Source organism: Penicillium paradoxum (assembly GCF_028828445.1).
Source record: "Penicillium paradoxum strain IBT 22861 chromosome Unknown utg000002l_segment0_segment0, whole genome shotgun sequence".
Taxonomy (NCBI): domain Eukaryota; kingdom Fungi; phylum Ascomycota; class Eurotiomycetes; order Eurotiales; family Aspergillaceae; genus Penicillium; species Penicillium paradoxum.
The window spans coordinates 5,457,634-5,483,993 of NW_026643180.1; the positions used below are offsets into that span (position 1 = coordinate 5,457,634).

At 50.5% G+C, this 26,360-nt stretch overlaps 12 protein-coding genes across 12 annotated transcripts; 6 read left to right on the forward strand and 6 right to left on the reverse strand.

Annotated features, from left to right (window-relative positions):
- Positions 1-82: 82 nt before the first annotated feature.
- On the reverse strand, positions 83-1,528 carry N7457_001933 (Histidine phosphatase superfamily clade-2; the record flags this gene model as incomplete). The annotated part of the gene is made up of 1 exon (XM_057172979.1): positions 83-1,528. One exon carries the CDS (start codon positions 1,526-1,528, stop codon positions 83-85), a length of 1,446 nt encoding a protein of 481 aa, XP_057036882.1.
- A 645-nt stretch (positions 1,529-2,173) lies between these two features.
- On the reverse strand, positions 2,174-3,581 carry N7457_001934 (replication factor C subunit 3; the record flags this gene model as incomplete). Its single annotated transcript, XM_057172980.1, has 5 exons — positions 2,174-2,580; positions 2,642-3,025; positions 3,082-3,256; positions 3,315-3,402; positions 3,454-3,581. The coding sequence occupies 5 exons, from the start codon at positions 3,579-3,581 to the stop codon at positions 2,174-2,176; spliced, it is 1,182 nt and encodes a 393-aa protein (XP_057036883.1).
- A 265-nt stretch (positions 3,582-3,846) lies between these two features.
- Positions 3,847-4,744, forward strand: N7457_001935 (actin-related protein 2/3 complex subunit 3; the record flags this gene model as incomplete). The annotated part of the gene is made up of 6 exons (XM_057172981.1): positions 3,847-3,852; positions 3,906-3,996; positions 4,054-4,325; positions 4,388-4,500; positions 4,563-4,641; positions 4,697-4,744. 6 exons carry the CDS (start codon positions 3,847-3,849, stop codon positions 4,742-4,744), a joined length of 609 nt encoding a protein of 202 aa, XP_057036884.1.
- A 298-nt stretch (positions 4,745-5,042) lies between these two features.
- trm6 (tRNA 1-methyladenosine methyltransferase subunit GCD10) lies at positions 5,043-6,769 on the reverse strand (the record flags this gene model as incomplete). Its single annotated transcript, XM_057172982.1, has 2 exons — positions 5,043-6,627; positions 6,684-6,769. The coding sequence occupies 2 exons, from the start codon at positions 6,767-6,769 to the stop codon at positions 5,043-5,045; spliced, it is 1,671 nt and encodes a 556-aa protein (XP_057036885.1).
- Positions 6,770-7,548: 779 nt separating this feature from the next.
- Positions 7,549-10,263, forward strand: N7457_001937 (MINDY family deubiquitinase; the record flags this gene model as incomplete). Its single annotated transcript, XM_057172983.1, has 3 exons — positions 7,549-8,122; positions 8,181-9,121; positions 9,175-10,263. The coding sequence occupies 3 exons, from the start codon at positions 7,549-7,551 to the stop codon at positions 10,261-10,263; spliced, it is 2,604 nt and encodes an 867-aa protein (XP_057036886.1).
- Positions 10,264-11,007: 744 nt separating this feature from the next.
- N7457_001938 (putative extracellular endoglucanase) lies at positions 11,008-13,378 on the forward strand (the record flags this gene model as incomplete). Its single annotated transcript, XM_057172984.1, has 6 exons — positions 11,008-11,029; positions 11,412-11,816; positions 11,869-12,219; positions 12,272-12,302; positions 12,354-13,158; positions 13,217-13,378. 6 exons carry the CDS (start codon positions 11,008-11,010, stop codon positions 13,376-13,378), a joined length of 1,776 nt encoding a protein of 591 aa, XP_057036887.1.
- A 177-nt stretch (positions 13,379-13,555) lies between these two features.
- On the reverse strand, positions 13,556-16,326 carry N7457_001939 (uncharacterized protein; the record flags this gene model as incomplete). The annotated part of the gene is made up of 5 exons (XM_057172985.1): positions 13,556-14,274; positions 14,330-14,728; positions 14,781-15,686; positions 15,736-16,255; positions 16,312-16,326. 5 exons carry the CDS (start codon positions 16,324-16,326, stop codon positions 13,556-13,558), a joined length of 2,559 nt encoding a protein of 852 aa, XP_057036888.1.
- Positions 16,327-17,668: 1,342 nt separating this feature from the next.
- On the reverse strand, positions 17,669-17,941 carry N7457_001940 (dihydroxy-acid/6-phosphogluconate dehydratase; the record flags this gene model as incomplete). Its single annotated transcript, XM_057172986.1, has 1 exon — positions 17,669-17,941. The coding sequence occupies one exon, from the start codon at positions 17,939-17,941 to the stop codon at positions 17,669-17,671; it is 273 nt and encodes a 90-aa protein (XP_057036889.1).
- Positions 17,942-18,690: 749 nt separating this feature from the next.
- Positions 18,691-19,167, reverse strand: N7457_001941 (PaaI family thioesterase; the record flags this gene model as incomplete). The annotated part of the gene is made up of 1 exon (XM_057172987.1): positions 18,691-19,167. One exon carries the CDS (start codon positions 19,165-19,167, stop codon positions 18,691-18,693), a length of 477 nt encoding a protein of 158 aa, XP_057036890.1.
- A 989-nt stretch (positions 19,168-20,156) lies between these two features.
- Positions 20,157-21,223, forward strand: N7457_001942 (uncharacterized protein; the record flags this gene model as incomplete). Its single annotated transcript, XM_057172988.1, has 2 exons — positions 20,157-20,715; positions 20,784-21,223. 2 exons carry the CDS (start codon positions 20,157-20,159, stop codon positions 21,221-21,223), a joined length of 999 nt encoding a protein of 332 aa, XP_057036891.1.
- Positions 21,224-21,459: 236 nt separating this feature from the next.
- Positions 21,460-22,686, forward strand: rad14 (DNA repair protein RAD14; the record flags this gene model as incomplete). Its single annotated transcript, XM_057172989.1, has 2 exons — positions 21,460-21,561; positions 21,625-22,686. 2 exons carry the CDS (start codon positions 21,460-21,462, stop codon positions 22,684-22,686), a joined length of 1,164 nt encoding a protein of 387 aa, XP_057036892.1.
- Positions 22,687-23,622: 936 nt separating this feature from the next.
- N7457_001944 (cell differentiation and development protein Fsr1) lies at positions 23,623-26,270 on the forward strand (the record flags this gene model as incomplete). The annotated part of the gene is made up of 4 exons (XM_057172990.1): positions 23,623-23,725; positions 23,785-24,063; positions 24,125-25,951; positions 26,011-26,270. Coding segments are annotated over 4 exons (2,469 nt in total), but the record flags the coding sequence as incomplete, so codon positions are not given.
- Between the last annotated feature and the right edge of the window lie 90 nt (positions 26,271-26,360).

Here is a 26,360-nt window from a genome sequence, read left to right on the forward strand (position 1 = left end):
GAACCATACCAAGCAAGTCAAAGAGAATTTCCCGTTCGTCTGATCCATTAGATTCTGATTGTTTTCCAACATTCCAACAACACTAAGCTTTCTTATCGGCCTCTACAGAGATAGGCGAGCTCATATCAGCCCTAGCCTTGTTTCGCTTAGCGATGCGGAATCCACCCAGAAGGAGGAAGATAGCCTGTAGGCCAAGAATGACTGCAAGCGTAACCATAGCGCCAATGACGCCAGCCACAGCGAGGGACATTCCCGAGCCGCCAGTGCTAGAGATGCCGGCAGAGGCGGAATCGCTGCCAGTGCTTCTAGAGCTAGCGCACTTGCCCTCTGTGTTGCCGCACATAGTACACCATTCGTCATCGGAAGTCACGGCGATCTTCTTAGTTTCTGAGGCGAAATCTTCCCAAGATAGAAGTTCACTCGACCGTCCATACAGTCGGTATGGGGTAGGCTCGGACGATCCCGTGATGGTGCCATTATGGAACATGAAGCGCACACTGATGTCGGACTTGTCGGCTGGGAACTCGGTGCCGGTAGCATTCGTCACCAACTCGAAGACCATTGACGAGGCATAGTCAGGGATCCCGGTGAAGTTGACAGATGCAGTAGGCATCTGCAGAAGGCCAAAAAGTGAGAAGATGGTGCCATAAGAGCCGAATCCGACATTCAGCTTGGATTTCCCTTTGGTAGCGATGGTATCGTTGAGACCAGCAAGGATTTCACCCGCCAGAACGGCGCCGTCAATAGCACGCACTTTATCGGAGGAGTTGTAGGCTAGGTTAAACTCGTGAGTGCCAGCTAAAGTGATCAGCTGATGGTACACCTCGTCGGTCAGGTCGGACCTGTGCGGGAATTCGGTGGTGGAGTTGTGGATTCTGCCGACATTCAAGTAGTCGAAAATGATGTAGGCATTCTTGAAGGACATGTCAGATGAGGGAAAAGCGCCTTCTAGCATGGGTGAAAGCGACTGGTAGAAGTCCTTAGTGGAAGAAAGCAGCGAAGTGTACATGTCCGAAGAAAGATAGTTGTTGCTGCTCACGGTGGCCTTTTGGCAACCACTGGCACCCTGCAGCCAGGCGGAATCCTCGGCGTTCTTGCTTGTAGTAGCGGCAGTAAGCTGTATGAGCTGATAACCGTTCAATGGAGCTTGGACCGAGGCACCATTGGCTAGGGTCTGGGAAGCCACTTTCCCCACCGGGGGATATACACCCTGCAAGAAGCCAGTGGCTGAATTCTGCAAGACGGCATCTGACGGAGCAGAGGCACTGATTTGCTTTGGGTTAACGAGATCGGCGCTAATGCCCTCGATCTGCTTGGAAGAGTCCGACGAGATATATCGCTTGTTATAGAATGACCCCGTATCAAAGACCTCTTGGTAGCCCAGATCGGTCAGTCGAGTGCTACCAAACACCTTGGGCGTGCGATCTCCATGGCGAGCGAAGATATAAGCGCCCAGGACACGCTCAGCATCAGCGACTGCAGCCAAGGAGGCAGCTAGCAGGAGCCCAGACTGGATAGAGTACCACATGCTGGAACTGACAGAGTAAGAGACGCGAGAAGAAGCAAAGCTTGTGAGGGGTGCAATCCCTCTTTTATCTAGTCCAAGTCAATCCAGGTCCTGTTGCGGGCCAGAATCATCGACTCATCCCCTCTTCCAGGGTTCCGAGTTCAAACGCTAAGCGTGTAAGCCCGGACAGGGCCGATGGGTTGCATCCCCTGCTAGTAGTCTGATAGTAGTTTAGTGGAATAATCTGAAGGCCCAATATTGGCCAAGTCCGAGGAGATCCCAAGTAAGCAATTAATAATTAGCTAATTGAAACCATCTCCGCGGTCGAGTGTGATGTTGCGATAGCGGAGAGCGGAGAAAGTGCTGCGACTCGCTTCCCCGCTCGGTCTAGGCCACGACCATCACTGTGACCTTCTGTCGATTTGGGAAGTTTGGGGGTTGCGCTGGCTAAAATGAGTCCCAGGTTAGGACCATACGAATTGGCTTTCGCTCTTGTCGACCTAGATATGTAGGAATATGAGAATGTTGTTCCATTTCGCCCCAAACTCCCCGAGCCTATGCCACCCAAATTGGTATGTTTATATCGTGACATGCAGAAGAAGAAGAAGAAGAAGAAGAAGAAGAAGAAAAAATCAAGAAAGCACATTTGGATATGATCGCTTTTCCCTATGCCACCGTGACACCTTTATCGCCCATTAACTCGCACCCATTTCGCACCACACCGACAAGTCCTCCAGTCTGAATAACTTCTGAACCACCCCCAGCAAGTCGCCATTCAATTTCGGCCAGTCCCTCAAGCCACGTGATACGTGTTTGAGCTGGAACTTCAAGCTGCTGGAGTTGGTCGGCCAGCGCAGAGAGGATGTCGGCCAAAGCCAGACCCTTGGTGGACTTGAGGGTTTGCACAGTACTTAGGCAGGAAGTGACATCGCTCGTGGAGAGAATGGTCGTCATAATTTCTTGGATATCAGACGGATGGGGGGCGGCAATGCAATCGTAAATCGTCGCGTTGGTGACAGTCTCAGGCTCGGGACGAGGAGCTTTGGGGGCATCTCTCATTGGCAGCGGGATACCTAAAGTAGGGGTTAATTTGGCTAAGATAGGGATGAGTAGGGAAGTGGGAAAGGAACTTACTGCTGGCAAAGCATGCCTGGAGCACATTCAGAGCTCGTCTCATATCACCCTTGCTCAGGGTCACTAGACTATCAACTGCCTCGGGCTGTATCCGGACACCTTCCTTCTCAATCACTTGGTCGACCAGACAGCGGATATCAGCCTCCTTCAGAGGACTGAAGCGGAATCGTGTACAACGAGACAGAAGGGCTGGAGACAACTTATGTGTGTAGTTGGCAATGACGCAGAATCGGGTATTGGCTGTGTACCGCTCCATAATGCGACGAAGAGCCATCTGTGCGGTTGCGGTCATGGCATCGGCCTCGTCTAGAATGATAAGCTTAAACCCTGCCAAAGAGGAGCCGCCGGCGGCCTGAGGAGCCATATTGAAGATCTGTTTCGTGCCTGTTGAGGTTGACGGTAAGCCTGTCGTTCATCCGGATATCTTCTGGGCCACGAACTTGCAAAAGTTTTGATTTGTTCTCGAACCACATCAATGCCACGATCATCACTTGCATTCAGCTCCAACACCATTTGTCGCATGTTCTTGGTGCCATAAATCCGCCGCGCGAGGGCCAGGATAGTGGAGGTCTTTCCGGTTCCTGGGGGGCCGTAGAGGAGAAGATGGGGCAGTCGCTGTATGAAATCGTTAGTCAAGGTTCATCGAGAATCCATGTAAAGAAGCATTCGGTACATTTGTCTCCACGAAGCGGTTGATAGTCGCGAGAATGTCTTGATGGCCGGACACATCATCTAGGCTCTTTGGTCGGTATTTCTCGACCCTGAGAAGGTTGTTAGCGAGACTGACCGACTACCATAATTCCAATACTCACCATGGCAGATTATCTTGAGCTTCGACTGGTAAATCGGCGACAGTTCTCTTTTTTCCACTGGCGTTGTCAGAGCTGAACTGGACGTCTTGGGGCACATCCACATCCATTTCATCCTCGTAGTCGGACATGTTGGAGATATTGACTCGAGATAAATAACAAATGTCACAAATCGTGAAGCAGGACACATAAAACGCAAAGTGGGCAGACGCGTATCAGGGCGCGTAAAGAGGCTCGGGGCGGAAAATCATGGAGCTTGGGGGGAGACCCCACAGATGACATCCTCACTGCCTAACCCCGTAGACCTTCACGGGTGAACTTGTTCCTCCGTGGTCTTTCTGATTGATCCTTTCTTTACAACTTAGCGCTTTTTCGGTCCACGTCTACGTATTCAAGATGCCTGTATGTCTTGGTAACCTTATGTCCGGAGCCCCCCTTATTGACCATCAATACAGGCCTATCACTCTATCTTCCTGGAGGACCGCGATGTCACTGTGATTGGTATGGTCTTCCTGCCGAAGCTGGCGCAGCAGCTGATGCGCTCCGGTTGATGCGCTCCGAATCCACAGAGGACTAACGTGGCCATTCCATCTCGCTGATTAGGAAATTTCCCTATTCTACCCCTCCGCACCACTACTCATGGCCCCGCATACAAATTGCCCCAGCTTCCCACCACCGACGGCCTTGATGTGTCACCAGAAAGTGAATCATATGACTGCGTCGATGAGATCCTGTCACTCTTCCGCGCCAATGTCTTTTTCCGTAACTTCGAGATCAACGGCCCCGCGGACCGCATGCTCATTTATGGAACTCTGTTTGTTAGCGAGTGCCTTGGGATAGTCAAGCCAGAGATGACATCCAATGAGGCGAGGAAGGTTGGTTGCCTTTCCTAGCAGGCTTGTGATTGAAGAACTATCGCTAATCATTATACCCGCAGGCCCTGACCAACGCCGCACTGGTTAGCTTTGCTATCCCCGGTGATGTGTCGTTCCCGCTCAACCAAGCATTTGAAGCCCCGAGTAACCGCCACGATGCCGAGACTCTTCGCCAGTGAGATATACCGCCGTCATGCCTCCACATATTGGCCTAAATGACTTATTCTTCGATTCTAGATTCATTGCGCAAGTGCGGCAGGAGATCGCCCTCCGCCTACATGCTAGATTATACGCCGGTGGAGAGGAACCCTCAAAGGTGATTTGGAACCCAGATGCCCTCGCAATTTTCCTCAAATACTGATGAATATTAGTTCTGGCTCAGTTTCACCAAGAGAAAGTTCATGGGAAAGAGCCTTTAGACGACAAGCGTTGCTGTATATTTTTTGATGAAATTCAGCGCAGGGAATTTGATACTCGATTTGGAACACACGCCAATGCTTTGCATAGTTGTCAGAGCCGAGGACATGAATCCTTCAATATTTGGGTGTGATACTCAACCCCAGACCAGACCTACCTAGCTCGACATCCAGTATGACTAAATAATTGGCGGGCCACTGGCTTTGTCCACAATTGATATAGTATATAAGTTATTATACTTGTACATTGGGATGCTATTTGGTCTATTTTATGGGGTGTTTAGAACATTCATTCATGGGTTTAGGATGTCATTTCCACATCACGATCACTGACCGGGGTGGATGTGTTATCCATCTTCCGTCGTTTGTTGCGAACATTGCCGGCAGCCTGAATGTTCTGCGTTGTGGGAAACACTCGAATGCCATGGAAAAGATATCCCTCTGCGCCACCACGTCCAGTCATGAGGGGGTGGGTTCGACCGGGAAGAACTTGCCAGGGGCGCACACGCGATGTCTGCAGGGTAGGTGGGAGGAGAAGTGTTGGATCAACTATAAACTCTTCATGGAGCGAGGATAGATCAACTGCCTCCCCTCCAGAGCTCTGTGATTCTAGCTCTCGCTTTTTGTTGATGAATGCGGTTCTCCGAGCAGTGGAGTACATATCTACCAAGTCAACGAGAGACTCAACCGTTGGCGAGTAGACGACAACGGGAGCAGATCCTGCAAGGAGCGGGACCATTGTCCTCAGAACACTTGCGGGCTCGAGTAATGTGGACACGATAAGGCCGTCAAAGTTGCCAGCCCGAGCTTCGTCCACAACGGCCTTGACTCGCTCCCACCGATTGCGCTTGTGGTAGTATGCTGTGCGTTTGCTTTGTTTCAGCTCGGCCAATTCCTCCGCGGGGATCGCAGGTGGTTCATTGGCATAGAGAGGATCAGCATTGGGGTCGGCAAGCTGCATCCAAGAAACTGTTTTGAGATGGGTGTGGAGTGGGTGAGATTCATCGGGGTTATTTGTGTCGTAGCCGAAGTACTTTAAAAGTGACAGGTTCGGTTGCGCATACGCGTGGACAACAGTGATGGTGTTGGTGGTAGCGGACATTGGTTGAGGGCGTACGCGCCGGGCCTTTGAGGAGCCAGTGACAACCGGAGGCTCTGCGACATTCTCAGCCGAAGTATTTTGCTCTTCTCTTGAGTCTTCCAAGTCTTCGTTAGCGTCGTGGGGATACAAAATCCCCATGCGCTCCGCCATTGCTGCAACAACAAGTCCACCAGTCTCATCGACGACAACATAACGTCCATGGGGCTTCACTCCCGGGTCCACCTCAAGGTTTCCGCTGTGGTGTACATTGCCCCAGCACCCGATGAGACCGATGTGCTCGTCCCGTAGCTCCATTGCCTTTTGCGCATCACGTTCTTCGATCAAATAATTGGCGAGAAGGCCAACATCCAGTGGAAGCACCGTGAATCGCTTCAGATACTTCTTGCGCTTCCGCAAGGTGTACTTAGCCAGAGAAAATGCAGTCTTTTGGTCTATTGCGCTGTGTGACTCCAAGAGCTTTGCGACAATCTCTCTTCCCGCACCACCGGCCTCCCTCTTCAATTCTTCAATTTCCTCCAGAGTCAGTTTTTGTGAAGAGTTCTCGTCATTAATCTGACGATTTGTTCGCATCGGTACTCCATTTTCGCCTGTCTCCACGTCGTCACCCTCTCCATCTCCCTCCCCGTCCGCGAGTAGGGTCTCCGCATGCAATTCGGTGGCCGATACGACGCGCAGTTGATGGCCGGAGTTGTCGCGCTCATCGAGGATTTCAAATGTAAAATAGAATGGTCGTCCAATAATTTGATTGGCGGCGAACTGCCCGAATCTACCCAAATTGACGACTCTGATCTAATATTAATTCGCGATGCACTTTCCCCGCATGGAGTAGGAAGAACTCACGTATCGGGGAGGATCTGAATGAGTCTTAGTTGATCCGACTGCATTCGAATGGCCACGAACTGGCCTGGGCGAATATAGGAATGCATGGTGCTGATTGAGCAGCTGTGCCTCGAGCTCTTGCGACAAAATTGTTCTGGGGACTTTTATGGTCGATAAAGCATCGGCCAATCAGAGGGCGGGGATGCTCACAGCCGGGGTGGGAGATAATCCGGAGATTGGATGCCTCATGAGCCTGGGGTCTCTGCCTGAAGCTGCTGCCTGAAGTTCCAGGGTTGCAAGGCTGATGCCTTCAATTTCTGGCAACCCACTCGGGCACTCCGTCATTGTCACCGCAGCCCGTGCCGCAGTACCACCGAATACCGTACGATCACTTGCCAAGGTCCAGTGCCCTTCTCCGCCCTGTCAGAAATGCAGCCTAGAACAGATACATCGCATTGATACACTGGTAATACAAATACTTGCGAGCTTCCCCCAGGTCTAACGGTCGATCTGCGGAATCCGGGTGCCTGCGAGAGACTGTGATCTCATCATCCCCGTCATTCCAAGCCGGAAAGCTGGGAATCGTCCTCTTCCTTTGGGCATTTTCGAGCTGAAGCTCAGGCGAAGCAGGCGTTGCCATTTACGTACACGGGGCACCCTAGCCCCTGCAGCCTAAGCGCAAGGCGTTTTTCTTGTACTCCGAATGATTCCATTGCTATTGTTTGGGCCTTGGAACAACATTGCGCTGGATTGCCTCTCTGTTAAAAGGGCTAGTTCTTCTTTCCGCGATTGACGTTGGGTGCCCCAGTAGATAGCTTTTCCACCCTTCGATTCATCCTCGAACTCAACCCGTCAACACTACCTCCCGAGGTCAAGAGACGTCTTGATGGGCCTGCGCAAACAGCCCCCACCGCGCCTGGAGAACATTAGCAAGTCAAATGCTCGATTGAACGCACGTTCACCCATATCACCAAGCTCCGCATCCCCTCACGGTCCAACTCGTTTGAACCGGTTTCCTTCGGACGAGTCTATCTACTCTCCCGACCTCAATACCTCACCCGCCTTTGACCTGATGCCGCTCGAAGAGGCACAACGGTCACCAGTGGGCTCTCCCACCAGCCGCCCACCTAATTCAATGCCAGACAACCATGAAAAGGTGGATCATAGCCACCCCAGTCAGTACAGTCAGCTACAGGAGCCATCCCGAGAACCTGCGAATAACAACGCGCTCTGGGTACCGCCTGCGTTGATGCCAGGTCAACAGCCTGGGGCGGCCGAGAATCTGTGGCGTCCAATCTCCAGCAATAGTGATGGATCAACTGGGGATTTCCCGGTACAGCTACAATCAAATAACCCATTCTTGAAGCCCAGGTCGGTAGATCGTACCGAGGATCTATTGGCTCGCAATGAGTGGGGCCGTGATTCACATGCAACTTCGAACAGTGAGCCCCTGGGCCAAAGTATGACACTTCTGACACAAACTCTTCTTGAATAATTGTTGAAGCTGATAACCTTCAGCCGAGGGCTATATACCGATGACTGCCCGGCTATCTCTTTTAGATGAACCAGAACAAGAATCCCCGTGGACCGAGAATCCTCATCCCCATCCTCATTCTCAGCAACAACTTGTTATGGGCGACCGCAGCCTGAATGATAGCTCGGTTTGGGGATCTCAACAGTCCATCAAGATCTCGGCCCCTCAAGAGATATATCTACAAGGAATCCAGTCTAATCCATACTCTCCGGAGGTTGTTGTGCAGCCAATTGAGTATGATCGTGTTCATGCACTACATTCTCATCCATCTAATGTAGGCATGCTCGGGTCCGAGGCTGGGATCAACACCCCTTCCGCTGCCCTTTCCAGCGCAACCTCCGCCACCTCCCATGAACTGATAGATTTGAATGCATCGGGCAACACCCGCGATTTGGGGGTCGAAACTGTGTCTCATGCTGCGTCGTCGATGTGCTCAGAACCAGTCGCGAACGGAGCTGGGCTTGTGTCAGATGCAAAAGATGCGGCGTCCTCTACGGTGCAAGAGTGGACGACAACAGGAAAGCAACAGCAAAAGTCACAGCCGACTCCCGTACCATCCACAGAAGAGGCCGCGCGACAAAAGGAACAAAGATCAGAAACGTATACTATTCGGTCTGTCCGATGGACCGATCGGAGCGGCCAACTGGTCGAATCTCCGATTCTGGTTCAAAATCAAAATGGACCGTGCCCGTTGCTCGCTCTGATAAATGCTCTGGTGCTGCAGGCAGACTCTAAGGCCGAACCGCCAATTGTCAGAGCTTTGTTGACCCGCGAGCAAATTTCTTTAGGACTTTTAATCGAGGCATTGTTCGAAGAATTGACAACTTGCCTAGGCCCCAATGAAGAATTTCCAGATATCGAGGCTCTCACACGATTCCTTACCATGCTACATACTGGCATGAATGTTAACCCACGTCTAATTATGGTAAGCAGATACAATGTAACACTCCAAATTCACATACACTAACCTACGATCAGGACGATACTGAAGGCTTTGGCACTTTCCTTCAAACCAGTGACCTTCAACTATACAGCACGTTTCGCATACCCTTGATTCATGCTTGGCTAGCTCCTTGGTCCAGTTCCTCCTACGCGGCAATGTCGCGAACTGCCCAATACTACGAGGATATCCAGATGCTCCCATTTCGCAAGCAAGAATTTGAAGATCGAGTCACACGAGGTGAACCTTTAACTCCCGAGGAAGAGAGCACCATGGAGGACATCCAAACCATCCAGCGATTTGTAGAAATCGAAAATGCGACACAGTTGAGTCCCTTCGGTTTGACACAGCTCTCAACTAAACTTGCGCCCGGTTCCGTTTCAATACTTTTCCGCAACGACCATTTCTCAACCTTATACAAACACCCACAATCCCACCAATTGTATACTCTGGTTACCGATGCCGGCTATGCAGGCCATGCCGAAGTTGTCTGGGAATCTCTAGTTGACGTGACCGGATTCAACACAGAATATTACTCCGGCGATTTCCGCCCCGTTGGCGCTGGCCCGTCGGCCTCAAGTGGTCTCGCGGGCCCCCGAACATCCAGCGCGCCAGCCAACTACTCCCAGGCTTCAAATGGATCATCAGAGTCCCCTGAACCAAGTCAAGAGCAGAGTGATGCAGACTATGCATACGCGCTCTCACTCCAATTTCAAGAAGAAGAGCAACGTGAAAGCGCTAGGAATGAGCAGACCAGTGATGCTCGCGCTTCTGCCCCGAGCAATTCTTCCAGCCGACCATCACCTTCACCTCGCTTGAGCAATGTGCCTCATCGGACTTCAAGCGTTACCAATGCGCTCGGTTCTCAAAGTGGGCCTCATCCTCACCACGGCCCCGACCCCGACGACCCGAATGCCCCGCCACCGCCGTATGAACAAGCCGCCGGTGGGCCACGCTATTCGCCCCCTGATCGAAGGCCATACGGCGGAGCCCAAGGAAATCAGTATCCCGGACACCGAAATTCACGTTACCAAACCCCATCATACTCCCACCGGCCACGCCCTTCTGTATCCACTGGGGGTGATCGAATGAGCAAAGATCGGAACAAAGACTGCATCGTGATGTGAACAATGCGAAACTTGGAAATAATGAGAGTTCTATGAATGATACCTTTTCTTTTACGCTAATCCATTCGATGGAATGAATATGATGATCTGATACTTTTAATAAAGAGAGACATGTCTTCAGTTGACCTATCTAATTCCATGTAAACATACTATCTACTAGTCTTGAGGCGTTTTGGTGTTTGCCTGTTCCTCATTCTCCACGGGCTTATAGAACCACCACGGACCTTCTCCGCGTCTTCTTCGAGAGCGGGGCTAATAAAACAGGCAATCTGCAAGACGCCTACATGCTCATTTGGGGACTTGGCCGAATGATCGGACGATGTGCTTCGAGTTTGGGGAAATTAAAGGACGCGGTGTTTGTGAAAACGCCTTCTTATTGGAGGAGTTATTAGGCCATTCTCTTTCAAGTTCCCAAAGACCGAAGCATGCACTCTATACCGAACGTAAGCACAATGGAGAAATTCCTCGATGTCAAAGGGCGTTTCGTCACGCACTAATGCCATGAAGAATACAGCCCGGTCCGCCGATCCGATTAGGGCATGGTCGTCCCTTGGGATTGTGGAGAGTGTGAACAATGCCGCCACCATGCACTCCGTACACGAAGGTATTAACCGGCCTCCACTCTTAATCTCCCATTCTGGACTCCGGGAAGTTACATGCCTACCTACATGTAGGTACTCTCTGAGGATGGCCCTCGGACGGAAGCATGAGAACGATCTAAATTCCCGCCCCTCCGGGCCTCGAATGGGTTCATCTGAAGGCCTGGGTGAGACTATAAATATTCTTGATTTGCCGATGATACCGTCCATATTCCAGTTTCACTATCTATAAGGGACCCAAGGGATTTCCCAGAGATACATTCCGTGATGAAGCCCTTTCTTTCTGGTGCCTTCCTGGCGCTCGTTGGGATAGCGCAAGCCCAGGTACCAGGCTATGGACAATGTATGAATATCCACCTTGGATCCATGTTTGTTTAACATTAGACTGACAGTAGCAATTTAGGCGGAGGAAGTGGATATACGGGGAGCACTACTTGCATATCAGGCTTTCTTTGTGCTTCGCAAAATGCCTGTACATTGACCCCAGCGAGTGTTCTTACAGTTGACGCCAAAATAACACCTTACAAGATTACTACCAATGCATCCCAGGAGCCACAACAAGCACTGCTGTTACTACAACTGTCGCAACGTCAACCAAGACCACAGCGCAGACAGTTCCTGCTACCTCGACAGGGCCTGTTTGCACTGGTACATTTAGTGCAGTCTCAGCTTCAAGCTTTGTGTCTAGTCTGCATCCCGGCTGGAACTTAGGCAATACACTTGATGCTGTTCCTGGCGAGGGATCTTGGAATAACGTGCCTGTTGTGGCATCGACATTTGATACCGTCAAGGCTGCCGGCTTCAAGAGCGTCCGGCTCCCAGTCACCTATACCGATCATTTCACTGGGAGCTCGCCGGATTGGACCGTTGATCCAGCATGGTTGCAGCGAGTCTCTGATGTGGTTGATATGATCGTATCTCGCGGACTCTATGCCATTGTTGATGTGCATCATGGTACGCCCGATTGTACTCGTATCTGCAGTCAATACTCACTAACGCACAACAGATTCCTGGGCTTGGGCCGATGTTACTCAGTCTGGAGCCAATCTGACTAGGATTGAAGAGAAATTCTATCGACTCTGGTATCAAATTGGAACCAAATTGGCTTGCAAATCCAGTCTTGTTGCATTTGAGCCTATCAACGAACCCCCGTGCAATACTGAAGCTGATGCTACAGAGATTAACAAACTGAACAAAATATTCCTCCAGGCTATCAATGATGCTGGTGGATTTAATTCACAAAGAGTCGTTACTCTAGTCGGAGGTGGCGAGGATAGTATCAAGACTGCAAACTGGTTTGTTGCACCTTCTGGGTTCCCAAACCCATATGCTATTCAATTCCATTATTATAGTCCATGTGAGTTATAATCGAGCCTACTCAATTCGGTGAGCTGAACTGATCGAGCGAGCGTTTTTAGATGATTTCATCTTCAGTGCCTGGTAAGGCTATCAGCCCAGCATGTTCCCCGGTGGCTTACTGACATCAAACAGGGGAAAGACCATTTGGGGCTCTGACAGCGACAAGGCGGCTGTGAAATCTGACTTCCAGCTGCTACGTGACAACTTTACCGACGTACCCATCCTCCTAGGTGAATACGATGCTTCGCCGACCAACACCGAGCCTGCTGCTCGGTGGAAATACGTCGACTTCTTGACCAAGACTGCAGCCAGTCTTGATATCTCATGCGTCCTCTGGGACAACGGTCTGGATCATTTGGACCGCACTACCGGGGTCTGGCGTGATCCTAATTCGATCTCGATCATCACTAAATCCACCGAGTCTACGGCCAACAGCTTGCCAGATAGTACTGTGGACAGCTCTGCGACCACGCAGTCATCCTCAGCATATATTTTCCATCAGTATGGAACAGAGGTCACGGCCCAGACTATTCCATTTATCTTCAATGGCAACATGCTTTCGTCAATCAGTGACTCAACTGGTTCAACCTTGTCCTCAGGCACAGACTATTCCGTCTCCGGCGCGAATATAATCTTCACAGCGTCGTACTTGTCGAAGCATCTATCTCCCACAACGACACCAGGTATCATTGCCACCCTGACCTTGAAGTTCTCCGGTGGCTACTCGTCCCCTGTCATCCAAATCGTTCAATGGAAGGCCCCAACTTTGTCGTCCACGTCAGCAGTCGCCTCGTCTGTCTCTGGGTCAGACCTCTCGATTCCCATTACTTGGGGGGGACTGCCAACTGTTGCTGCAGTCAAGGCTTTAACCAAGAGTGGAACATACTTGGTCGATGACTGGACGGTCTATTTGGGTCCCCTTCAACAGGCCAGAGCTGTAGGTTAAGCCACAATCTCGTATGATGCATCATTCATGAACACTAACACTGGTACAGACTTACAGCAATCAGTATAATTGGGACACCTCCAATGTCATCATCAGTTCATCGGCTATTAGTGCTGTCATCTCTGCTGGCCAATCGACTGTGTTCACTTTCGAATTTTACCCGCGGGATAATGGTGCTTCTAATGCTGTCAACTTCACTTTGACTGTCTGATCAAATGTGATATCAGCCGGTTTACCAAGGAGTAGTTTAAATATATCGGAGGCACCCAAGGTCAATTAATTGAACTTCACTTAACAGACTCTAGATCGTCTCCCCCATCACTAGAGCATTAATGTACAAATGCGTCTCTGTCATCACATCATCAAATCATCTGGCAATTGGCCAGGGTCAATACAGGGTTTTCAACTCCCGCAAAGGAAGATGGGGGTCATATTTGTCCCACACAATCTTGTTCTTCTCACTCAAATGAGCGCCCTCATCCGTAATACGAATGATTGCATCTGTTTCCATAACCTCGTGATTACTGAATCCCCATTTATCGCGTGGGATCCATAGAGTCGGTGGCGGCGATGCCACGCATGGCTCGAAATATGCTGTGCGCATCTCTTCCGGTGTGTAAGAGACCTCCTTAACGTTGCGGCGAACCTTGCGGCGCAATGCTTCGTAATCTTTGTACACGTTTGGATGGAACCATCTCCAAAAGGCCATTGCACGTGGGCGACGCTGTTCGTTGATCGCTGCGACTGCATCCTCTTTTTCTTGGAGCATTTCTTCTTCGGCATCAAGGGAACGTGGTAGGAATGTATTCAGCGGGGCGAGTGCGTCGTTGAGCGATATGTGAGCCAGGATGTTGCCGACTAGGAATAGAGCCATGATGATAACAGGGCCAATAGCGCCCTTGATCGCGCAAAGACCTATCAGGCAAATCTCGGCCAAGTACAACCCCGTCAACAAATGTTGGAGGGCTCGTGGGTATACCAGGCCCTTGGTATCGATTTCGATATTATATACGAACAGGAAATTGTATCGATAGGCTTGGTATACAAGATAAAGCCCGAGGAAAGCAAATCCCAGAATCAGCGGTGCGATGCATGAATATGTCAATGCTAGATACTTTGGTCAGTCAATACCAATGATTGTATGATTGGTTGCATGACTTACCAATTACAGCCATGTTGGTGAAGATGGGAAAGACATTACCCCAGCTGAGACTAGCAAGTTCGGCCCATCCTTGAAACAGACGACGAGGGGAATATGCGAAGAATGTTGTGACAAACTTGAACACTAGGGCGCTGACAATTTGAACAAGGGCCATGGAGCTCATGCTCAATCCCTGCAACATGAAGTAGGAGATGTAAAAGTTCGTCGCCTTTGGAAGGTTCTGGGCCAATAGATCTTTGATCGAAAGAGGGTCTTTAATAATCTGTGCAGTAGCAGCTGATGCGGCTGATGTCAAGGTCGTGACCAAGAAGACTTGCACCACTTGAAAGACGAAGTGAGCGCTTTGTGTGAACAGTTCAACCCGGGCCTTCGACGGGACACCAGCTCGTCTCGCACATACTAAATAGCAGTTAGCTGAGTTCAAGGCAGAAGTTGAGTCGGGATAGCGTACGACGGCATATGATTGGCACCAGTGACATCAGGGCTGCTAGGGCCGCAGCAGGCAGCAGGCCCTCAATTGCACCTTTGATGACATCGGGCAACTCAAGGATGAACTTGAGAAATGGTATCAGTGTGCAGATGTATGTGATGTTCGAGATTGCACCAACAATCGCGGCCGGAAATGACCAGAAGATGACCAGTGCTATGAGAAATCCCTGGGCTGCGAATCTTCTAACCACGCGTTGCCACCAGCTGAGATTCAAAGCGGACCATACAACCTCGCGGGGTGAAATTCCAATAAAGCGAGGCGTCATATGAAACGGTTGGTGATGAGACAGGGTTTGAAAGGCGATCTGCGCATCATTCTGGCTATTGAATTCGACGAAGATTGCGCTGAGCTGTTTCCCGTCCCCGTTCTGGTGTTTAGTCTGTAGATTGGATACCTCTTCGATTTTCTTTGCGAGCGCGGCACGATACCAGTGGATAGAGTCGACTCTCTCGCCAAAAAGCTTCAGTCGATGCGTAGGACGTTCCACCTTGTGAGACCATGCTGGATTGCTGGATTCGTAGTCCAGACATGTATCGAGACTCACTTCGCCCTTCTTGATTGCCTGGGTGCGAATTTTGTTCGCTCTCCGAATGAGTTTGGTCTCCGCGGTCTCCAACTTTTCAGCCAACCTATCTCGTTCACTGACCATCTTTTCCAGCTTTGAGCAGTCCGAAGTGACCCAGGTTCGGCGGATTGAGTCTCCGAATACTTGTCGCAGTTTCTTCTCGTTCTTATACGCTTCCGGGACCGACATGAAGAGAACTGTACGGGAAGACATTCGAGATGCGTAGGCAGGAGAGTTGAGGTAGGCCTGGCGCAAATTGGCATAGTACAAGCTTTCTCTCACCACGACATAGAACACGAACGCTACCCTTGTCAGCCACGGGTGCTCTGCTAGTGAATGGCGCAAACTCACTGAAGTAAACACATGCGACTATGACATTCGCGTAATACCTATTCGGGTTCTTGACGTTGCTGAAACTGAGGATATCGAGCTGAGCGTTGCCATTACCCCCCGTGGCATGAAGAGGCAGCAGAATCGGCCATGTAATCACACATCCTGTCAGACATGTCGCAGCCAGGACCCGTAAAAAGCGCAGAAACAGGTACCCGTCCAGTGAGGAGTGGTGCAGCACATGGTTGTCTTCAATTTTCAAGAATGTGCCGAGCCAATTGACCCAGCCCGTGGGCAACTCGGGACTCCGTTCATGTTCGTGCAGATCAGGCAGGTAAGATCTCGGGGCATACCAACGGCGCTGCGTTCGTCGAAAGATCAGAAACAAACTGACCCAAAAAATGGCGTACACCAGTGCGGGCAACAGAGTCATCATCAGCGCCGAGCCTGACGAGCCACCACTACCAGTAAGACTGCTTGCGATATCGCCAGAGGTCGTCGAGGCATCGCCTCGGGATGACCCGATATTAGTGTCATTGTCCTGTAAAATGCATCAGCAAGGTCATCTCATCTTGCGTGGGAGTATAGTTCTCGCACCGTTATACTCGGCATGGTGAGTATGTCCGGATTGCAGAGATGCGACTACCTAGGCACCTTAATACGCTTAATCAAGATAATAAACGAGAATCGACTCCAATTTCCCCAAATAAAAAGACAATGTGAAAAAGCAAAAAAGCAAAGAAAAAGCAATGCGTCCCCCTCCTTTGCATGGCCCGTATTTTGGACGTATCATTCAGAATCCCATGCTCCATGTGCTGGGAAATGCCAATTTGCCCCGATAGTCTCGTTGATCTCAATAGTGTGCGGGTCTAATTTCGAGTGGAACCTGTTCTAACACTTTGACATCTTTCTCACAGAAAAAAAAGAAAAAAAGAGGGAAAAAGAGGGAAAAAAAAGAAAATAATGTGGGTCCTATGAAGCCCCTGAAGCGTGAGAACCCTATGTCGATGCGCAAAGCTGACGAACACTATCAGCCCTGGACCGCATCTGAGATTGCGTACTTCGGAAGACTCAGTAACAATCCTCCACACCGTTCACCGTAGATCGTTGTTGTCAGGCTGAGGAACAGGCCTCGAACTCGTCGGCTCTTTTCCCCTCAGTTTGCTCGGACGCAAGGGTTCTCGTCTTCGAACCGGGGTTGCACTACATCAGGAATGTGAGTGTTTAATGCAGTAGCACGAACCGGGATACACTTACAACGTGCTCGCGTGGAGTTGGTCCGTTGAAAGCTGATTTGTCTTCTTGTACGGAGCACGGCGTACGGAGTCCTCCGTATACTCCGTACAATCGAGGCTAACACCTGGATTCGCAGCTAAAGGCAGGACTGGAGGTCTGAGCACCTACCTAGACCAAGATTGTATTAGTTATTGTAAAACAGAGATCCGATCTAGAGATCTGCGAGGTGGGTTTGAAATACCGAGACTCTTACATCCTGTCTCCGGGGAGGACTACACAACCGTGCAAATTTGAAATGGTGGCCTAGGCCATGTCCAACGAGAGACATGAGACCAGGTATAGCAGTATAGCAGCTTACGAGGTCACTCTGGATTTTTGTATAGTCTTTAGTCGCTTTCATGGTCGTTCTAGCTTGTCATGTCATCCATGAAGGGTTCTTCCCGCTACTTGATCTATCATCTGCAATAGGTCTCATTTCCCTCGGGTTTACTGAAGGAACTTTTGAACCATTCTTCGTGTTTGGTTTGTGTTTTCCCTTGATGGCATTCCTTTCTCGATCGCGGTTTTGGCTCGTTCGGATAATACCTCGGTCCTTAGGTATTCTAGGGGGACTCATCCAGTCTTCGGCTGCAGAGAAAAGAAAATCGAAATCGACCCTCTTCGGACTGATAGATCCGCTGTCGAAGCAAACCGACATACCTTCTCTTACTATGGGAGTCTATACTCCGTACAAGCTGTCTGAATGCCGCTCAATGTCCGCTTGGCCAGGTGTTGAGTACATTTCTCCCGCTTGATTCTCACCGTTGCAGGTGATCCAATCTCCATTTGCCACGATTCCAAGAATGGAGCGTGGGACGGCTGCCATGGGTGAGACGTGCAGCACTATCTTGCCGCCAGCTGTGCCTGTTATTCGCCCATTGAGATACCCTCGGCCTGTCTGGTACATCGCAGCGAGCTCGCGAGATAAGAGGGTCAGCCCTGCCTCGGGCATGGTTGGGCTGTCGATAGGACTGAGTGCATGTAGAACAAATATAGATCGCTCATTCGCATTTTCGAGATCGTCAATCCGAAAAGCCGACCTTGGAAGTCGGCACTGTTTTTGAAAACAGCCAAACCGGTGTGACAGAACCCGTCTTTTGGAGCGGATGCTGTTATGATGCCACTAGATTCAAGGATTTCCCGGAGCACTTCCAATGACGATTGCGGAGAAAGAAGATCCATGGGCTAAATGGCTTTTTACGAGCGGAACAACCTTTGGCAGCCGGGGCTACGGCACTTGCGCCTGTTGCTGCGGCAATCGGAAGGCGTATTGATGACACCGCAGACGCAGAGGCTCCTCGAAGGGATATGCGACCCAATGTGGGTATGCCTTGTTGCTTTTGTTTCCCATCACTCTGCATCTATTATACCGACCTAGAATGCCGGGGGTGCTGTTTACTGCGTACATGTAACAACATCGGCAGCTCAAACTTCTGGTAGGTGCCGATTGTTCATTCAGCGATGTGACATCTATCGCATCCAAAGTGTCAAGCCGAAGTGAAGCCTAATTTAGATATTCTGACAATCTTTCAGTGTGTGGCTGGCCATCATAGATGGTGGTATTATACCTTCGATGGGAGGGACATGATTCAGAGACATTGCGAAGATATAGTTCAAAGAAACAAAGAAACAAAAAAACAAAAAACAAGAGAAAAGAGAAAAGAGCAACGCTGTGGTTGATATGTACAACCAAATCTTGTATCAGGGCGTAGTTTCACTCTTAGGCGCACGGTTTTCCTTGGATACAGGCAGGAACTTGGTGTGGGAACCCTTCGAGACCAAGGGGCCGATTTCATCGTCAACGACTCGGGCGATTCTGACGGTGGTGAAGGCCATTGATTTTCCTACTCGATCGGCAACACCAGAAATGTCCAGTGTATCCCCGACGGTTGCAGTTGACAGATATGTGACATGGATATCGATGCTAGCGCCTGTTCTCTCATATCCATGCGTGGCTATCGACATGCCCCCGGCCCAATCGATGATGGCTGCCGAGACCGCGCCGTGAATGGTACCCCGGGAATTGACGTGTTCCGCAGTAAGCTTAAGTCTGGCTTGCATCTGACCACGAGTGGCATTGATGATATCGACATCAGAGAGAAGAAGGCGGTAGATGGGGCTTTCATGTTTGGTTCGCTCCCAAACCCCGCGGATATGCTCTAATTCAGTGGTGTTCATGGCGGCAATGTGTGCGAGAAGAAAGAAAACCCCGCGGGTGAAGTTTCAGGTCAATGAGCCAGCCCAGAGCAATATTTCAAGTTCCTGCAAATTTGGGGGGCTCGCTGTCGAGGGCCGAGAAACGGAGCTCGGGAGTGGGCCGGGTTGTGGACGGAAGCAATCCGAGTCGAAAACAAAGGGCTACACGATGATTCATAATTGAATGACATTGGAGTCCCATTCAAATAGGATCCATAGTTGAAAGCCCTTGCTCAGCGTTGTAAGAATGAAGAGGCAGCACTTTAAAGAACTCCAGGGCCGCAGCCCCCGCGTTGCCTTGAGAGATAAATACAGCCGATATAGCAACATTGGCTGCAAAGTGCGGAATGCCGTTTATCAGAATCATCGCACTACAAATTTCTCAAATACCGGCAAGGATATCGATCAATAGGGCCCTAGGGGAAACCAGAACACACAACGCAGCGGATATATTGAGCATCAATTTAAACACGCCCACAAATCCCCGCGACAAGATTAAGTACATGTAGGTAGGTCCCTATGAACTGACATATCGTTGTTATGACTACATATATGTAGTCCTGGTGGGAAGATCCAGGAAGAAACTGTCCCTGATTCAATCCGAGGGTACCGCTAAGCTTCCATTATGTACTCTCCAAGTATATAGGGCTGCCGTATATGACATCGTGATGTGACATGTCCACATGTATGTATGTACTCCGTAGATTCTGGAGATTACCCTCGAGAGCAGAACCTTCTGGACCGCTGGATCATGTAGTAGACTCGATAATCACTGCTAATGCTAACCTTGAAATAGTCAATGTTTCGAGTTCAGGGCAACATCAGACGTTGAATGTCCAAAGGCCAAAAGTACCTGCCCAGGTGGGCATACGGAAGTGGAAAACGGTGGGGCATGTGGAGGTGGATCCGGGCGGTGAACGCCACTGATTGCAGAAAAGGGGAGAAAGCGACTTCATCTTCGTCACTTCACTATGGAGAACGCAGCACAAGGGACGTTCAATTCGTCCTTTGAGGCCAAGCAGCCTTTCCCTCCCCTGCTAGCTGAAGATCCCCTCTCTCCAGATGAACCCCAAGAGAGTTACGAAGAGGAGAATGTTACCTCCCTCGGCTATCAGGATATCGAAGTGGAGGACGATGCAGATTTCCAGTCGCACTACTCGCTAGAACATCAATCGTTCTCCGATACAGACTCCGATGATTCGTCTGATAATATTGACCGGCATCATCCATTTCGCCAGTCCTCCAGCTCTCTCCATGGGCCCAATGCATTTGCGCCTCCGTTCTACAATCGCCCACCCACCCCTCTACCACCCTCGCCCTCACTCACTTCGCTTCTGCGGCCACCTTTCTCAACCACTACATCACGCCCAACGACCCCGGATAGCTCCGATGTAGAAACCCCCAACGATACTGAGGCGGCAGTTGCCAAGTCCGCCCGTCGTGCAACTACTGTTCCACGCGCCAGTCCGAAGGTTCCTACCTATGAATACTATGGCTTCGTGTTATACTTGGCTTCTTCGTTGGCTTTTTGTAAGTCCCATGGATAGTTCCTTGCACTGCTCCCCGCTGTCTTGCGCGTACTGACCCGACGAACTTAGTGTTTTATCTCCTATGGTCTTATCTCCCGTCACCATTCCTTCATCAGCTCGGTATCTATTATTACCCCAATCGCTGGTGGTCGCTGGCGATCCCTGCATGGTTGGTGATGCTACTTATTTACATTTATATTGCCCTTGCCACGTATAATACAGGCTATCTTACTTTGCCCATGCACAGCATCGAGAACATTGTGGATGAAGTTGCGAATGTATCGGTGATTGATGGAAAGGCACGAAGACGCCCGGGTGGTGCCACTAAGATGAAGCCCGGTGCAACATCCTACCAAATAATGGGTCCCCAAAATCGCAAGGTCAACTGGCGGGAGATTTGGAGTGAGGGAACCGACGCGGTCATGGACGTGCCGGTTGGAGGCGTGTGTGAGGTTTTGTATGGCCAGGACCGAGAAGAAGAGTTTGAATTGCCTATTGCAGACACATAGCTTCTCGGCTGAAATCAATTTCTTGCCGTTGCAGGCCGATTCCTCCAAATGTTGAACCTACCTACGGAGTAAGTGTTGCTGTTTACTTCTAAAATGCGCCAATGACGTCGGGTCAAAGATTGCGTCATGTGATGTGGGCAGATCGGGGTTCTGCCGCCTTCCGCCTTGTTGCTCAAGTCAAGTGGTTCGCGATCTTGAAAGGACAAACGTGATTGCCCTTAAAAGATAATCTCATAATGTCAGGAGAACGATCTTCCACCCCGCTGGCGCAATCTAAGGCCGCAGGGCCGGGGCAGCTTCCTCGCAGCCCTCTGACTCCAGAACAGAAACGGAGAATGGTAAGTCCCGCAAAAATATCAAGATCATCTGTCGTCAATCTAAACTGACTATCCTGTTGCTAGGAACTCAATCGCATCAAAGCTAAAGCTCTTCGGGAGCAGCGTGAAGCCGAACTAGCCCAAGCCGCTGCTAGCTCTTCCCAGCCCGCAACGGGCACCAAGCGCTCGTTCGCCTCGATGGCAGCACCCAACCAGCCCGCTAATATGCGCGACGCCTCCTCTTCAAACCGCCCACTGGACTCTATTAAGCCTGCTCGCAACTTCGCAAGCTACGTCGACTATGATTTTAGTAAGATGACCGATACGAAGGGTGGGTTCTTGACACAGGAGGATGATCCTTTCAACAAGCAATTGCATGTAGCAGACGGAAAGGAAGTGCAGAAACCAGCACATATGACGCAGAAGGAATGGGAACGCCACCAGATACTTCAATCACTGAAACGGAATCGGGAGGGACCCTTTGAGCCAGGTCTAAGTGTCCTCGATGATAAAAGCACACAGAAGACATGCCGCGAATGTGGCAGTCTCGAAATTGACTGGAAATGGGAAGAAGAACTAAAATGTTGTATCTGTCATGCCTGCAAGGAGAAATATCCCGAGAAATACAGCTTATTGACCAAGACGGAAGCCAAAGAAGATTATCTCCTGACAGATCGTGAGTACCTGGGACTCATCCAAGATCGAGCGTTGCTAATTATTTTGCGTTCAGCCGAACTTCGAGACGAAGAACTTCTCCCACGCCTTGAGCGTCCCAATCCACACAAGTCTACGTGGAATAGCATGATGTTATATCTGCGATATCAGATTGAAGAGTATGCGTTTTCTGATAAGAAATGGGGCTCAACGGATGCGCTGGATGCCGAATTCGAGCGGCGGGAAAATGACAAAAAACGGCGACGAGAAGCCAAATTCAAAACCAAGCTGCAAGATTTGAAGAAGCGCACCCGTGTGGAGGCCTACCGACGCAATCGGCAAGGTGCTTCAGGAGGAGAGTTTGGTGACGATCTAGGGTCTGGGCGGAAACATGTTCATCAATGGGGCCGATCTGTTGAGAACCCAGAAACCGGAGTTGGGATCAAGGCGTGCGTAGACTGTGGGATGGAGGTAGAAGAACTCGAGTTCTAGACGGTCCCAATGCACCATAGCATGATTCATTATTGTATGAGACCATGAGCATATTCAATATTTGAGCCCATTGCTTCCTTGCTCGATGTACGTCTGTAAGGGTTGTATCGCGCTCACCGTATCGCCTGGGGAATCTTTTGCTTCACTTCGACCTGAGAAGTGGTTGAATTGTCTCTGTGATATCCATGCACTGGTTATATATAGATGCATAACCTTACCCCAATACATAGGTACGTGAGAAGAAGCTAAACGTCATAAGAACGGCTTAGCAATCAACTTCGGCATCAAGTCGAACGAGCCCAATAGCCAATTCGAGATATAATATAGATATGATTCATGCGCTCGAATTTGAGGTTGCGGCGTGGTATACAGACCCGTACTATGAATGTATATAGTAGTTGATACCTAGGTACCCGAAGACCGAGGCGCTCAAGATACGCTAAGTTGGCCTATTTACTGTTCTAAACGGGAGTTCTGTGATTGCCTATCGAATATGGATCTTTATTATCAACATCTCTTACATTGTGCTCCCAATTCTCCCTCCGATTCCCATCTCCAGGTCCATGCGTGCAGGTCAACCTTCTCCATATAGAAGGCGGTCAACAGCCCCCCGAGGCTAATCTTCACCATAACAATACGTGAAGGTACTTTCATCCTCAAAGTTTCATATCCTCGCTCGATCTTGGTCTTTTCCCTTTGGATCTTCCTCCTTAGGGCCCCTTATCCGCAGGCTGACTCGGGGTGGAACGTGGTTCCTTGCCGTCGTCACTAGGAGACTTGGTTCGCTTACTACGGACACGATTTATCGGGGTCAGGAGAAACCAGAGCTCACCCTTACCTTGTCCACACCTAATTTACAGCCTGTTCTCGCCTTCCGTCCTCGGTACTCCCTAAACTCCCCCCTGATCCTCTGAACCTCGACCTATTGTCTGTTAGTTCATGTCCTGGCAATCTCCATCAGCCATGGCTGGGATCGGAGGAATGCCCGGAGCCATGGATGGTTCGAATGGTCCACAGGGAACAGAATACACATTGCAGGGTGAGTGCGGCCTCACCTGAGTTTATTGCCTGCCATTGACTGACATCTATATCTTCTAGGCGTTATGCGCTTCCTTCAGACAGAATGGCATCGACACGAGCGCGACCGCAATGCATGGGAGATTGAGCGGGCAGAGATGAAGTCCCGCATTGGCCGATTGGAAGGTGATCTACGCACAAGCAAGCGCCTGCATGAGTCCCTTGGGAAACATGTCCGGCTGATGGAGACCGCGCTGAAGAGGGAAAGGGAGAAGGCCAAGAAGCTTTCCAACAACGAAAAGATCGACGACCCTAAGGACCCCAAAGAGGCAGCACGTGAAAGTATCAACTTCCTGAAAGGTATGTGATTCCATTATATATCAGGACGGAACATGTGAGGATTAATTCAGTGGTTCATCAGCGCAACGCCCTAAACCGAGCACGGACCATGAGGATGATCAAGAGCCTGACAACGAAAGCCATCACGAAGGCCACGATGAGGAGGACATCGATAAAGTCAGAGGCTATTTGTCCAAGGCTTCTCGCGAAATCGCGTACCATGTTATACCCACCTCTCACCCACCTCCTGATGTGAGCGACCCCGACATGTCAGGCCAGCTTTATGGCAATCAACAGCTATCGCAACAGAACTTGGAGGAGGCTTACCTTCAGCAACAACGTCAGAAGGCAAATCACGCCATGGCGCGCGAAATGGTGCTACAAAACCACCAACCTATGTCGAATCATTACTCTGATAATGCCATGTCTCGCGCCCAAAACCAATATGTTCCTCGGGATTCCATGGATCGACGGTCAACCGAACCGCAGCAAGCTCCCGTTGCGACGATCGAAAATCGAACTCAGGTATACGAACAAGGTACAATGGATGATCGAACCAAGCCGACACATGAGGCCCAAGGCACTCAGGTGGCTGTCAAAGAGGACACGAACCCACAAAAGCTCGCAGAGCAGAGAACAGAGGATGTGGATGGATGGAACTTTGATGAGCCGGCGGAGCAAGAACCGGTTATCACCGAGCCCGTTCCACCTCATCGTCCCGATACTGATGCTTTCCCAAACGCCAACTTTGTGCGCACTGAGTCGACTAAGGGCGGGTCTCTGCCGCACCGAAGGAAGAGTTCGGGATCAAGGCGCAAGAGCGATGGTGCAATTGATGTGCGGGAGGCGGGCGCGAGCATTGGGCAACAGCAAGATTCCAACTTTAAAGTCCGGTTTGCGTTGCGTGGCCACTTGGATGTGATCCGGTCTGTCATCTTCACTGGTGGCGGTAGCCCATCAGAGCCCGAGATCTGCACTTGCAGCGATGATGGAACTATAAAGCGATGGATCATCCCAGCTACTTATGGTGGCTTTGGGGCTCACGGCCCAGGCTCCAGTAATGATTTGGATATCACAAGTTACTTCACCCATCGCGGACACGAAGGCGCTGTGACTTCCCTAGCCGCATGCTCACCAGCTCAAAACATATCCAATGGCGGTCGTGTTTTGGGTGATGGATGGGTGTTTTCAGGTGGCCAAGATGCGAGCGTGCGTGTATGGGAACGTGGGCGAGTTGATCCCAAGGCTACCTTAGACGGGCATACAGATGCAGTTTGGGGACTCTGTGTTCTTCCTGGGACCGTGGGTTCTGTCTTCGGTGACTCAAGCGGCCATTATGGTGGATCGGATCGAATTCTACTGGCCTCCGGTGCAGCAGATGGCCGTATTTTGATCTGGGCTGTTAGCGCTCCTCCTCAAGTCTCTTCACCTCCGGCAGGCAATCGCCGTCAAGGTGGAAGTCGGCGGGCGAACTCGATATCCTCCGGTTCCAACTTCCCATCCTCTCCTCAACCCAGTGTCGCTACAACCACAGCTTTCCACTACAGCCTTGTCCATCACATCAGTCGCACGGATTCTCCTTCTCCTACATGTATTAGCCCGTTGTCTCTTGCAGGCGTCAACTTCGTCGTTTCTTACTCGGATGCTTCTATACTCGTCTATGACACGCGAACTGGCGAAGAAATTGCTGGCATGGCCAGTCTTGAGACCTACGACGGCACACCCTCCACCGGGGTGAACTCTGTCGTCGCCACAACTATTGGCTTTGATGGAACAGCCAATCTTGATCCCAATCGCGCAATGACTGAGGAAGAAGTGGTTCACGGAGCTACTGGATCAAGTAGTGTAGAGGGTGTAATCATTAGCGGTTACGAAGACCGATACATCCGCTTCTTCGATGCCAACAGTGGTATGTGGCATCCAAAGCCCCCCCCCATATTCCCCACAATACGCTAATCTTTAATATAGGCCAATGTACATACACAATGCTCGCTCATCCCGCTGCGATAGCCTCGTTGTCGCTGTCTCCGGATGGGCGTGAGCTCGTCTCGGCCGGCCATGATGCAAGCTTGCGCTTTTGGAACCTTGAGAAGCGTAGCTGCACACAGGAGTTGACAAGCCACCGACTGATGCGTGGCGAAGGAGTCTGTGCTGTGGTATGGAGTCGTGATGGCCGCTGGGTTGTCGGCGGTGGCGGAGATGGCGTGGTCAAGGTCTTCTCCCGATGATTGAAACGACGAAATGAAACTCCGTGTATGATTCTTCTTGCGTTATACCTGTGTGTGTATTTCTTCGCGTTTGCTCGTCGTTTCCTGTAT